Genomic DNA, 14,128 nt, shown 5'->3' with positions numbered 1-14,128 from the left:
TATATATATATATATATATATATATATATATATAGTTAGAAAAGGTGTAGCTCATGGGTTAAGTAGTATCTCATCTTCGCCTTTTCATAATCCTGTCTCAGTCACCTTAATGACAAACTCAAAAATCTAACAATACCAGTTGTTTAAAGAGTTGCTTAAAAAGTGTACCCCTGAATTAAAGAAAAACATGTGTGTAAAAATAAAGCATCATTCTCTTTACCTTGAGCTTCCCTAGGTCATCTTCACTTTCATACCGAAGCTTCACTGGAGTACCTTGGAGCAAAGCACATATAATGTTGCATGAGGGATGGACTTTATTCTATAGAGAATATGCTGTATTCTACAGTATTTCCAGCCATGTTAATAGAATGGCAATGTGTGGGAAAGAGATGTAGGTGACTACATATAACATGCACTCAAAATGTCTTTCTTTCTTCTTTAAATTACAGCAAATTCAGTAAAGCTAGAAATGCAGAGTGATGAAGAGTGTGACAGGAAACCCCTGAGCCGCGAAGATGAAATCAGGGGCCATGATGAGGGTAGCAGCCTAGAAGAACCCCTAATTGAAAGCAGCGAGGTGGCAGACAACAGGAAAGTCCAGGAGCTTCAAGGCGAGGGAGGAATCCGGCTTCCGAATGGTAAACTGAAATGTGACGTCTGTGGCATGGTTTGCATTGGGCCCAATGTGCTTATGGTACATAAAAGGAGTCATACTGGTAAGCAGCTGAAAGAATAACCTGATGACTGCCTGTGACATCTGATGTTGATATTACCTGACATCTATTCTCTTTCCTTTTTATTCAGGGGTGGCAATGGTGAAACTCCTTTTTCAGAATTCTGCTAGTATTGGATTGCTGAAAAGCAGCAAGTAGCCTGGGTCTTGACTTCCAGCCTTCAGATCTGAATAGCATTTCAAAAAGAAGTTTGGGATTCAGTTTCCACAGTTCTTAATATAGCAATAATATGATGAGGGTTCAAAAGGTATAGGAGAATTTCATTGTGTAACTTGATCTTTTTGTACTCCTATACATATTTTACCATACCCATGGGCAGAGAAGAGAGTTTGCTAGGTAAACATTTATCCTATAATGTGGTCCTCATGTATTTATATAATAGTGGATCATTTTCACCTTATCTAATTAACTTCTTGAAATACAATTTTCAATCAGTCTTTGCCTTCCATGGGTCTGTGTAGGAGACAGATACTTATTTTCACCAATTCCAGGATGTCACCCTTTTCCTGTAATTTTTAACTATAACTCCTGCAAGGAGATAACATCGGGTAGAATGTACCAAAGGGTGGTTGGAATGTGTACTCATAGAATCAGGTGAGGAAAAGGACCTCAGATTAATATACTTTTAGACATCTGAGTAATGAGAAAAACCAACTCATTTAGAAGGCCTTATTTAAATGTCTTTAAATCCTTTGGTAAAAAATTTAAATTCTTTTTGATGTAAACACAAGAAATGATACTGTGATAAGGTAGGTGGATCGTTGACTCTTAAAAAGTTTCAGTCATATGAAATTTGATTTAAAGGTAATGATAGCTTTAACTATAATTCAGAGAGGTATCATAGAGCAAAACAGTAATAAGTCATACACTCAGAGTTTTAAAATATGACACTCTTTTGGAAGAGAGATAAATCACAGTAAAGACATTGATTTAAAAGACTTCTAAGTAATCAATTTAGTCAGTAGATGCTTAAAACATGAGACATCCTGGGAACATTGACATTTTCTTAGTCCACATTTCTCATTTACACATGAAGAAAATGAAGCCCAAAACAGTTAAGTAATTTATCCATCATTCCTTATGTAATTAAGAGCATTTAGAGGCTAGGCTCAGTGTTTCCTGATGTCCAAAGAGGTTTTGTTCAAATATTTTGTGCTTCGTATATCAATACTCTAAGGCTGATAGTTTCATTATAGTGAGAAACTACACCTTAGAATCACTGTTACCTCAACCTTAGAATCACTGTTACCTCAATTGAAATCATCAACTTCAGGGCGTACACTCTTATTCAACCATACAGTCAGTTACATTTTTACGTTTTGTTTTGAATTTCCTTTTTAAATAGCATCATATTTTTAAAATATTTTTTAGAATTTACAGTAATATTTGTATTACTAGTGAAGATGGTTTTTCTTTTAATTGTTAGAAATGTCTCATGGAAACAAAAGATCAAGCTAAGTATCATGTTTGATAAGAAAAGAAAAAGACTGTAAAACATGAATCTACTCTGTTTCTGTGCTCATGAAGTTATTCTAACTTCAGGTCTAAAAGCAGAGATCCACAAAGTTATGATGTACCCATCATCTCAGAGAGATTATATTGAGGGAGATAACACACTTTGGGATGTCTCCGTCTCACATCCAGCAATGTAGAAACTAAATAAAATTAGTAGAGTGACTTTTCAGTTGAATTGCAAATAGTATTCATTTTAAAGCTGAAAAATATATTTAAAAAATTTTTGTAACATTTTTAATAAACCTTTTTGGTCTGAGTTAAAAACATTCAAAAAATTTGAGTGTACTCTGTTGAAAATTTAGGTTAATTGATGTTTCACTGTATCTACAGTGACTTTCATGAGGATTGTTGGTTTATAAATACAGAAATAATTACCCACCTACTGTACTGTCCATTTGATATTTACTACAGTAAAGTAGAGTTGTTGCTGCTGCTGCTAAGTCACTTTAGTCATATCTGACTCTGTGCAACCCCATGGACTATAGCCTACCAGACTCCTCTGTCCGTGGGATTTTCCAGGCAAGATTACTGGAGTGGGTTGCCATTTCCTTCTCCAGGAGATCTTCCTGACCCAGGGATTGAACCCACGTCTGCCACATTGTAGGCAGACGCTTTACCATCTGAACCATCAGGAAACTATTTCTAAATAGTTACACAGAAAAAAAAAAAAAATAGTTACACAGATTTCCATGAGTCCTGGGAATATAGGATTCATTCAGCTGGTAAAGGCAAGGAAAATAAACTAAATAGACTTTTAAAAAATATTCTTGGAACTCTATGAATTTTTAATATTAATAAATATTTATTAGAGTATTGGGAAATTTTTATACTTTTCTAAGATCTGGGTGGTTTTTTGTTAAAAGTTACTAATAATTCATAGAGGTGCTTGGGCTACTTGCCGCACGTTGTTAACCATGAAATAGTGATGTGTCTTTAAATTAGCCATTTTTATGTGTATTTCTGATGACCCAGTTTATGTGTCTTAGTGGGTCATGACATTTTCAATTCCATTTTAGCACTGTGAGAATAGAAAGTCTATTTGTGTTTCTTTAGATTGGCAACAAATGAAGTTGAAATATAGACATTAAGCAAATGTTTTCCCCTTAATTTGATGAACCATCTTCATTTTAGAACTTCCCCCTTTCACCATTTATAGCTTGCTAGTATAAAAGACACTGTCTTCAATCCTTAAATCCCTTTAAGAAACATAAGCTTCTGTGTTTTTAGCTCACAGAATGTCTAATATAAAATTGATAGTGGAAAAATACACAATCACTCAATTTATTAAAATGACATGGAGTATCAGCTCTAATTCACTTCTTTTTCTTCTTCTTTCATACTCTACTAAAGTGTCAATTCCAGTGCCTTATTAATGGCTCAGTGTTACCTCTTTGGTATTGCTACTTTAGTAGATAATCAGGTAATATTGTCATCGGATACTCCAGGCACTCTTCGCTGGGAATGAAGTGAGAAGAAAAGAAGTAGGGGTAGTAAATCAATTCATGCATGAACACAAATTGATACAACACTATAAATATAGAATATTCTTAATTTTGCCTCTCTTTGGGGTAGAGTACTCTCATCTTTGTAACTTAAGTTTTCAACACCATATTTTGTCCATTGCAGCTTTGTGGAGCCATTCTCTTGCTCCAAGGCCCTCTCTACACATAGTTGGGATTTTTCGTATTTGTAGGTGGTGTTCCAACCAACAGAGGCATACCCTCTGCCTTTGATTCACCAAAGTAAACTGATGCATGTATATTTGCATTTCAATTGAATAAACACAGATCTAGAAATGTGTTTATGAAAATATATAAAATATTGAAATATAATTTATTCCATAATAAGAATAGTAGATGATTTCACTCAGTGAATAAAAATGGTCCTTGACTAGATGAGTAGATTGATTTAAAAAAAAGAAACAGATTTAGGATGGAAATGAACAATAACGTGGCTACATGACTACATCTTAATTGTTCTCCTGAATCCAGAGTTTTTAATCTGACTTCGCTGCCCACCCATCACAAGATTATCACAGATACAATAGCCTACTTAATGTTTTTGAATTAAACCTAAACTCGATAGAGTTACTGATGTGTTTAGTAAGTTTGTAAATTTCTCCTGAAAGTTGTTTTTGTTTACCTGAGATGAATGTCATTAATATATATATTTTAGGCAATATGTAATATTTAATATATATTTAAACCAACTTGAAAAGGACCAATTGATTCAGGCTATGTATTAAAAAAAAGAATTATTAAAAAATAACTGAGATGTATTGTTTCAAGTTACATAGACAATACAGTTAGTCAACTGAACCTTTCAGTTAATTATCAGATAATTTTATACATATCTCTGTAAGATGTAGGCCAGGAAAATCATTTCTCAAAGCTTCATGTGCTTGAAATCAAAGTGCATTATTGCCAGTCTCTTTCCTCTCACCAAAACTGGGCTCATGACTGTTACCTTCCTCATGCCTCTTTCTTCCCTTCCCATGGCCATGGGAACAGAATTAGAAAACACCTTCTCACTAAGACTTACTCAGCAACAGGGCAATGTTTCTGGCTATAATTAGACATTTCTCCTACCCCTTTAAGATGATCATATAAATACAGAAATAATTCTTATTAAAAATATTTGAGGATATCTGGACTATTTTGTAAATGTAACAGCTAAATTACCCTGTCATTAGTCTCATAATTAAGTGAATTAACAGTTATTTTTAAAAATGATCCTTACTGTTATTTTTCAGATTAGCATATTTTGAATGATGAATTCAGTAACCTAAATTAGGGATTTTAAAATATTTCAACTCAAGGATTGTAGGAGGCTTTAAATAAAATCAAATTTAGCGTTCTACCAGGAGTATTTTCCCAAGGCAAATATGATTTCAAGTATTTTTGTTCAAATACTAATTTGTTTTATAGTTATTGAGTACTAATTTGTGGTTGCCTGGGAAACCTTACATAGGATTTCAAAAGTTAAATCAAATATATTTATTAAAATGTGTAATTTGCGTTTGCTATTTTTTTTACTCTCTAAAAAGTTAATTTCAATAATAAAATCCTCTTTCCTTTTTATTACTAATTCCATGACATGAGTGAGGAGTAGAATATTATGATTTTAAAAACCTTTAGGCTGTTATTCCATTGGAAAAAGTCAAAGAATTAAGTTGTATATGTGTGTATGTCTGTGTGTATAAAATTTTTTAAATGATTTACCAAAATTAAGTTTATTTTTAAACTTTGATTATTTTATAAGATATTATATGAGAGGTTTTAGGTTAAATGTCTCCATTTTAACCTGTATTTAGTGCTAATTTTTAAGTTTTACCAAATGAATCAAACAAATTAAACTAGATAAAATTTAAGGTAATGTTAACATTATGGATAATTCTTTTTCAACCATCAATATAGGGACTTTTTGTAAACTTACATCATAAGATCGCCAAAGAAAAAAACCTAAAACTTTGCTACCCACACACACACAGGTTACCTTTATATATATATAATATATATATATATAAATATATATATATATATCATTGAATTCCAAAATGAACAAGAACTACAGATTTCAAGATACATCTGATCTGTCAATTTTTCTTTAGGCTTTATAATTTATATGATAGAATGTGCAGTGGTAACTGCTAGAAGGTGACCATAGTTTATTTTATTTATCCCTCCTAGTAGTTCACGATGGTTTGGTGATGTTATTAGTTTGATCCTACTTACCAGTTTCACATGCTCACCAAACTACATGTTTTTAACTTGGGTGACTCTCTTAACAGCCTGTTGATGGCTGTCAGTTGACAGACAACTGATAATTCTGGCTTAAACAATTTTAGAGCAATATCAGTAATAGTAGAAAACGTTCCCATCAAATAAATTATTTTCACAAGAAAAAGAGAATATATGTATGGGAAATATCTGAACGAATAATTTTCTTTGGATTTTCTCTGATTCTATCAGGAAATTTTGCCACAGGTTTTATTGTTAGTGACTGGGTAAATCTATAGACCTAAGCTCTATTTTGAGATATTTGTGGTAATGAGCTTTGTAACCCAGTTCATTCATTGAACCTCTTTGGCCCCCTGATAAGAAAATGATCATCTAGAGAGTTAGACTATAGGTCCTTTTCAGCTCAAAGTTTCTGTCACTTTTTTTTTTTTTAAAGAGATAATAGCATGGTACAATAAAGAGAGCAAGATTTTGTCGTCAGATTGACCAAGAGTCATGTTCAGCTCCAGTACTTATTATCTGTGACTGTAATCAGATGCTTTGATATTTGAACTTCCATTTGTTTATTTGTAAATTGAAGTTATTAATACCAAACTAGTAATGCCATCCTGTGGTTTGAAATATTGTATGTAAAGCAACCTGTAAAACCAGTTAATTGATGGCACCTAGTTGTTCAACCAGTGGCCAATGTTCTGACTGTTGTTCTTTCCAGTCAGTGACAAGAATCCTGTAAAATTTATACGAAGAAAGGAAATGGCACTTGACCTAAAGTTTGGGACTTTGGTATTAGCAAAGCAAATTCAAGGAAGATAAAGGTTTAGAGGACATAGGAGGGAGATGGACATTCTCAGCACAGAGAACTGGCTCTGGTTAACATTGTAGATCCAATTAGTCACTTGCACATAACCTACTTGATCTTCCCCACCTCTTTACCCTTCTGCAGGTGAACGTCCGTTTCATTGTAACCAGTGTGGAGCTTCTTTTACTCAGAAGGGCAACCTTCTGAGACACATAAAGTTACACTCTGGAGAGAAGCCGTTCAAATGTCCTTTCTGTAGCTATGCCTGTAGAAGAAGGGACGCCCTCACAGGACACCTCAGGACCCACTCTGGTAAGTGGCACCAGCTCTTTAAGAAGAAAACTAAAATGTGGGAATTCAGAAGTGTGCTATAGAATAATTCAAAGCAACTTATAGCTTTGGTACATAGCTGAGAATGAGGTAGATGATTTTTTTTTTGTATACATTGAATAATTGACAGATTTTGCAGGATGCATTTGGCCCTTCTTTTTTAAATTTATAGACTTGGCAGAAAGGAGTACTGTCAACTGAAGAGTTTCAAGCCATTGATGAAAACATCTGTTACATAGATTTTCTATAATTTTTAAATTTTATAATTATTAATGAAGTAATTGTGGTTAATCCAGAATAATGGAAAACCCAGTAAAAAAAAAAATAGTTACATGTTGATGTTAGCATAGAGGAGAGGAAAGCTGTGATGTTTTTTGACTGATAGAGTACCTGGGCTGGGACTTCAGGGGGTGTCAAATATAACTATTTTAAACTTGAAAATATTATGTTCATTAGAAAATTGTTGGCAAAACTAATATAATTATGTAAAGTTTAAAAATAAAATTTTAAATTAATTAATTAATTAAAAAAAAGAAAGAAAATTGGCTGTGAGAGTATTTTATATTTCATTTTAACTCTCCTTGTTTCTTTAACTTTCAAACCATAATCATTGGATGCTCTCTGAAACTTTTCTCTGCTTCATAAATCATTAGAAAAATCTAGACTGTTTGATTTTTTTAAATGCCAGAATATAGTACATAAAAGCAAAAGAATGATTAGAAATCTGAATGGATTTCATTTGATTTTTAGCATGAATTGCTATAACCAAGAAGTTAAAGGTGGAAAATTAATATAGAATACTCTTAAGCCAGTTTTATATGCTCCTTCTGTTCATAATGACATATTAAAATTTAATTTTAATATGAAGATATGATGAAAGTGATATTTTCATCTACTTTGACAAATTGACAGAGTACTGTGGGTTGTGAGGTAATGTTGTATTATCTTTCTTTACATTTTTCCTGTTAATCCTTAAGGCTTTACCCAGTTTTTTAACATGAATGAGAAATATGTAAAACTATTTAGACATTAACTCGATTAAAAAATAAAATTAATGAAATATTAAAATATTTTAAGTATATGCTTTATATTCTTCCCTGACTTAAGGCAGTTTACTCATATCCAACCATGACACATTATATTTTAATTAGAAATTATGCTGTGAAAATTATATATTAAAGTGGTATTGTTTTATTATAAGAAGTATTCTTATTGAAAAATACTTTTAAGACCTGACAGTTATTTCCTTTAGCTGGCCATGAGCTCTGGCTTATTAAAGCATTAGTCAGTTGACAAAGGATTATATTAATATAAAACGTAGCTTTCCATGGGAATGAAGTTGAGGCAAAAATATAGCTGTAAGCATGTATTTCACTTTTTGCAAAATTTACAAAATTGTGTTGTTTTCAGTATCATGGTTTGCTGTATACGTTTACTCTACCTGGTGATTGCTAGATTCAAGGTTCATTGTCTGGTGACACCTCCAGAAGACATTTAACCTTCACCTCAATTTCTGTTTCCTTGATTTCTTTTTTGCTCTTTTAAGAGGTTAATCCCTGTGGGTAGTGTCTAAGAAGTCAAGACACCTTGGTTTTTGTATTAGACTGAGCTGGGCAGCTACACTCAGTTTCTTTATACATATTAGGCATGGCTCATCTAGGGGCTCCTATTTGGTGTCTAGTGGAGTGAGGGGAGGGAAAGATGGTGCTCAAAAGTAAGCCCCTTACATTGGCTTTGGCAAGGCCAGACACCATAATTTATATGGTTCAATATAATTATAAAGTTTATGTGCATAGAGCAAAGCTGTTTCTAAGAAACTATAATTTTTTTTTTTTTGGCTGTTCTATATGGCTTGCAAGATCTTAGTTCCTGTACCAGGGATCAAACCTGTGACCCTGCAGTGAAAATACATAGTCCTAACCACTTCACAGCTAGGGCATTCCCTATGAAACTGTAAATTTTGTAAATAAATACTTTGCTACTTTGAGGTTCAAAAAAAAAAGATATAAGTCTCTATAATTGCCATTATGAATTTGCAATTTGGTATACTACGTTATGGCTTTTGCAGATATATAAACAGATATGCTCAAATTGGCTAATAAGGGGAGTTTAACAGAGAGAGGAAAGGGACAGATGGGTGTCATCCAACTACTGCTTCATTAAGGTGTGATATTAGCTCAGACATACTTTGAATTCAAAATACTAGCCATCACCAATGCTGTTCATAATAGATGAAGCATAAAACATAGCTGCCAAAGTCCATGCTTCTCTAACTGATCAGAAAGCTCAAGTTGGTCATTATAATTTTCTTCTTTCACTGCTTATTCCATCTTCCCCTTACTTTTACCCTCTTTTTAGCACCTGGGCTGGACAAGGTTCTTTGATGGGTAATCACAGCCTAATTCCTAAACGTTTTAAGTATTTGGTGACCTTTTCATCCTTGGATTACTATAGCTTTTCAATAACCAGAATTACTGGTCAAGTTTTTGTTAGAGATGTTCCAGTAAATCTGCTAAGCTTCTAACTTAGTTGTCCTTGCCCATATCATATAGCAACAACCCCAAATCATTTTAGTAATCTGAAAAGTTTACCAGCCAATAGCCTACGTCTCTTTCTGTTAATTCAGTAGCTTGAAAAGCCCCATATAGGCAGGGAGTAGTCTCAGCTTTCAGTAAAATAGTAACAGAACTCTGATCCCTGGTGGAAACGTTTGGGCATTGACATCTCCAAAACCAGCAATCCCAAGGTTTTAGCACAGGAAGTGAAAACCCTTTAAGTGGGTTATTTGATGTATTGTGGCCACTACTACCTTAACCTCTTTGTAATCAAACATGTGCTATGGCAATGGGGAAGATAGATGACTTTATGCTACAGAACATACTCAAACTTATCCCAGCTAGCAATCATACATGAACCATGCCACTTGTGGGCCAGTATACTCCATGTGACCCAATGATTCTGGATAATGTGGTGTGAAATATGGCTAGTGAAATCTGGAAATGGTTTGGGACCATTCCTGTATTTCCTTTGCCTTGAAAAGAATTTCCTGCTTAAAGTCAATATTTTAAGGAATACTATAGTGTTCTTAAAGGCATTCTGTTACATCCAGGTGAAGAGGAGCATACAAAAGCACCGAAGGAAGGGGAGGTAAATCTATATCCTGAATATCTATCAATTCCTATGAGAATAAATTTCTCCCTCCTTCAGGTAGAAAGTTCATTGTAATCCGCCAGTCACTAATCAACTGGTTGATCCCCTTGGAGAACAGTGCCATATCAGGGTCCCATCATTGGAAGGTGGTGAACTCAGCAGTTGTGGTAGTTAAATTAGTCACAGAGCAGGTGAAATCTATGTTGTTGAAGTTATAGAGTTTCCATTATTGCCCCTCTTTTCACTTTGTACATGGGCCACTTAAGCAGGCACTAGGGTAACTAGGTAAAGAATCTAATACCCATAGTATAGATTATCTGATTGTTTTGAGTCACCCATCACGTAATCTTTTCTAGACTACTCAAAGCATCCTCCACAATGGATGCCCTCTGGAGGGAATTCATGTAAAATACCACATTGTCATATTTTGTACCAGTTCTAAGAGGCACATATGCATAACTCTCCCCGAAACCTTCTATCTCCAATCTTCCAGTCTTGTTTTTCTAAGTCCTTGACTATATGGCCATGCCATCTATCATTTCCTCATCTATCTTTTCTTACATGCAAACTGTACAGCTGGAGGGGTTATCTTTTCACTACTAGTATTTAGGGGGAGCCCTCTTCATTGGGCCTCTAGTACAATAGTTGCAGCTAGTACCAAATGCCATGCAGTCCATTCACAGGCTGGGTTCATGCAGTTTTATCCTATGTTAATTGGTCATTGAGAACACCCCATGAGGCCAGATTGTGAGATTGTGAAGCAGTAGTGGCAGGTATCAGAGACACATGAGCTACTTGCTCATGAAGTATATACCTGGGTTTCCCAGACCTGTGTGGTCCATTTCATTTAATAGTGAAGTGCTCTTATGCACATCTTATTTTGTATGTTGAATCAGATTAACACATAGTTCATTTTGTATCGTTTGAGCCACACAGTCATTTGGAGTTTCGTGTCCTAATACTCAGTCTTAACAAGAGTCCAATAGCAAATTAGGAGCTACTTTTCAAATGGCAAATCATTATTGAAAAGAGCACATATATTTCCTCCACTGGGGATCTGTGCTCCGATCCTGCAGTAGCAATTACATCACACACCATCTTTGCTTGACACATGTATTTCCAAAAATCATGGCATTGCTGGATCCTAGAGCCAGAGATCTACATGGCAGCTTTCATTGCAGGAGAGGTATACTGCAGTCCCAGTATACCTTTCTTGCCCCAGTCCTCTCTCAAGGTTGACAGCCTTGTGGATTATTGAATACGTGTATCAGAGTGGAATACCCAAACATAGTATATCTTGTTTCTAAAATTCAAAGAGGGGGCACCTCATTTCTGCCTCCTCCTTCATGATGAAAGGTACAAGGTACAGCAACTTATCATTTACTGTAGAAGCTCTGTTTCCACATGCCTGCATCACTGGGCCCCTAAAATTTCACCATTGCTGCAGGTATCTAAAGTTTTCATAGAGATCACCTCCTATCCTCTGGCATATATCTTAATAAGACATTTTAGTGTTTACTACTTCCTGCTCACCAAATCCAATTGGTATACTACCATGAAGGTAATGCCCCAGGTTGATATGTGAGATGTCAAGATGAACAAGATTTCTTTGCCCTATATTATGGCAAAGAGAGGAGAGTTGACCTAGCCTTAGGGTAAGATGGTGAAAGTATGTGTCCCTGCACTGTAAAGGCAAACTGCTTCAGATTATCTTTATTGATAAGGAATTACTTTTAAAAGAAATTAGGTTGCTAGTTCCATACATGGTGTCAGGGGCTGTGTTAATACGCTCCAACAAAGATAATATAGCTAGAACTCCTTCTGTATTTGCCATTCTGATATAACTAAATCTTCATTCATCCACAGAACCATCTAGGTCTTGCATTAGCCTAACAAACAGTTTAAATGGGTTTGTAGTAGGAATGACCACCCCAGCATCTTTTGGTTTTAGTTTACTGTCTTGGAAGAAATGACAGTTCTAAGGGCTGTGATTTCCAGTATGGTAGCCACTAGCCATCTGTGGCTATTAAGCACCTGTACACATGGGCTTCCCCGTGGCCCAGTGGTAAAGAATCCGCCAGCAATACAGGAGACACAGGTTCAATCCCTGGGTCAGGAAGATCCCCTGGAGGAGGAAATGGCAACCCCCATCCAGTATTCTTGCCAGAAAAGCCCGTGGACAGAGGAGCCTGGTGGGCTACAGTCCATAATGTCACAGAGAGTCTGATATGACTAAGACTGAGCACACACATATGGATAATACCACATGTTGAATATACCACATTAACAAATTGAAAAATAAAAGCCATATGGTTATCTCAGTAAATGCAGAGAAAGCCTTTGACAAAATTCAACACCCATTGATGATAAAAACTCTACAGAAAGCAGGAATAGAAGGAACATACCTCAACATAATAAAAGCTATATATGACAAACCCACAGCAAACGTTATCCTCAATGGTAAAAAATTGAAAGCATTTCCCCTAAAGTCAGGAACAAGACAAGGGTGCCCACTCTCACCACTACTATTCAACATAGTTTTGGAAGTTTTGGCCACAGCAGTCAGAGCAGAAAAAGAAATAAAAGGAATCCAAATTGGAAAAGAAGAAGTAAAACTCTCATTGTTTGCAGATGACATGATCCTTTACAGAGAAAACCCTAAAGACTCTACCAGAAAATTACTAGAGCTAATCAATGAATATAGTAAAGTTGCAGGATATAAAATCAACACACAGAAATCCCTTGCATTCCTATATACTAATAATGAGAAAATAGAAAGAGAAATTAAGGAAACAATTCCATTCACCATTGCAACGAAAATAATAAAATACTTAGGAATATATCTACCTAAAGAAACTAAAGACCTATATATAGAAAACTATAAAACACTGGTGAAAGAAATCAAAGAGAACACTAATAGATGGAGAAATATACCATGTTCGTGGATCAGAAGAATCAATATAGTGAAAAAGAGTATACTACCCAAAGCAATCTATAGATTCAGTGCAATCCCTATCAAGCTACCAACAGTATTCTTCACAGAGGTAGAACAAATAATTTCACAATTTGTATGGAAATACAAAAAACCTCGAATAGCCAAAGCAATCTTGAGAAAGAAGAATGGAACTGGAGGAATCAATCTGCCTGATGTCAGGCTCTACTACAAAGCCACAGTCATCAAGACAGTATGGTACTGGCACAAAGACAGAAATATAGATCAATGGAACAAAATAGAAAGCCCAGAGATAAATCCACGCACCTATGGACACCTTATCTTTGACAAAGGAGGCAAGAATATACGATGGATTAAAGACAATCTCTTTAATAAGTGGTGCTGGGGAAAAAACCACTTGTAAAAGAATGAAACCAGAACCCTTTCTAACACCATACGCAAAACAGATTCAAGATCTAAACATAAGACCAGAAACTATAAAACTCCTGGAGGAGAACATTGGCAAAACACTCTCCGACATAAATCACAGCAGTATCCTCTATGACCCACCTCCCAGAATATTGGAAATAAAAGCAAAAATAAACAAATGGGACCTAATTAAAATTAAAAGCTTCTGCACAACAGAGGAAGGTGAAAAGACAGCCTTCAGATTGGGAGAAAATAATAGCAAATGATGCAACTGACAAACAACTAATCCCAAAAATATACAAGCAACTCCTGCAGCTCAATTCCAGAAAAATAAATGACCCAGTCAAAAAATGGGCCAAAGAACTAAATAGACATTTCTCCAAAGAAGACATACAGATGTCTAACAAACACATGAAAAGATGCTCAACATCACTCATTATCAGATCAGATCAGATCAGATCAGTCGCTCAGTCGTATCCAACTCTTTGCAACCCCATGA

The 14,128-nt window shown here is 35.0% G+C and overlaps 1 protein-coding gene and 1 long non-coding RNA gene across 17 annotated transcripts in view; one reads left to right on the top strand and one right to left on the bottom strand.

Moving 5' to 3' along the window:
* The window catches only part of IKZF2 (IKAROS family zinc finger 2 (Helios)), a 181,828-nt gene that overhangs the window by 113,346 nt on the left and 54,354 nt on the right, over positions 1-14,128 (top strand). For 14 of the 16 annotated variants that reach the window (XM_010861133.1, XM_010861125.1, XM_010861131.1 and 11 more), the window contains 2 exons: positions 450-716; positions 6,933-7,100. In XM_010861133.1, the coding sequence (XP_010859435.1) occupies positions 450-716; positions 6,933-7,100 (435 nt within the window). The remainder of the gene's footprint in view (positions 1-449; positions 717-6,932; positions 7,101-14,128) is intronic. The other 2 variants (XM_010861136.1, XM_010861134.1) reach the window with 1 other exon arrangement.
* LOC105003732 lies at positions 8,942-12,384 on the bottom strand. The gene is made up of 2 exons (XR_827150.1): positions 11,477-12,384; positions 8,942-11,437 (listed from the first exon to the last, which is right to left on the bottom strand). It is a non-coding gene; the product is annotated as an uncharacterized LOC105003732 (long non-coding RNA).

The sequence above is a fragment of the Bison bison genome, unplaced genomic scaffold (genome assembly GCF_000754665.1).
Source record: "Bison bison bison isolate TAMUID 2011002044 unplaced genomic scaffold, Bison_UMD1.0 scf7180017864471, whole genome shotgun sequence".
In the NCBI taxonomy this organism is placed as follows: domain Eukaryota; kingdom Metazoa; phylum Chordata; class Mammalia; order Artiodactyla; family Bovidae; genus Bison; species Bison bison.
Note: the sequence above shows the minus strand (reverse complement) of the source record. Positions and strands in the feature narration are given on the sequence as shown.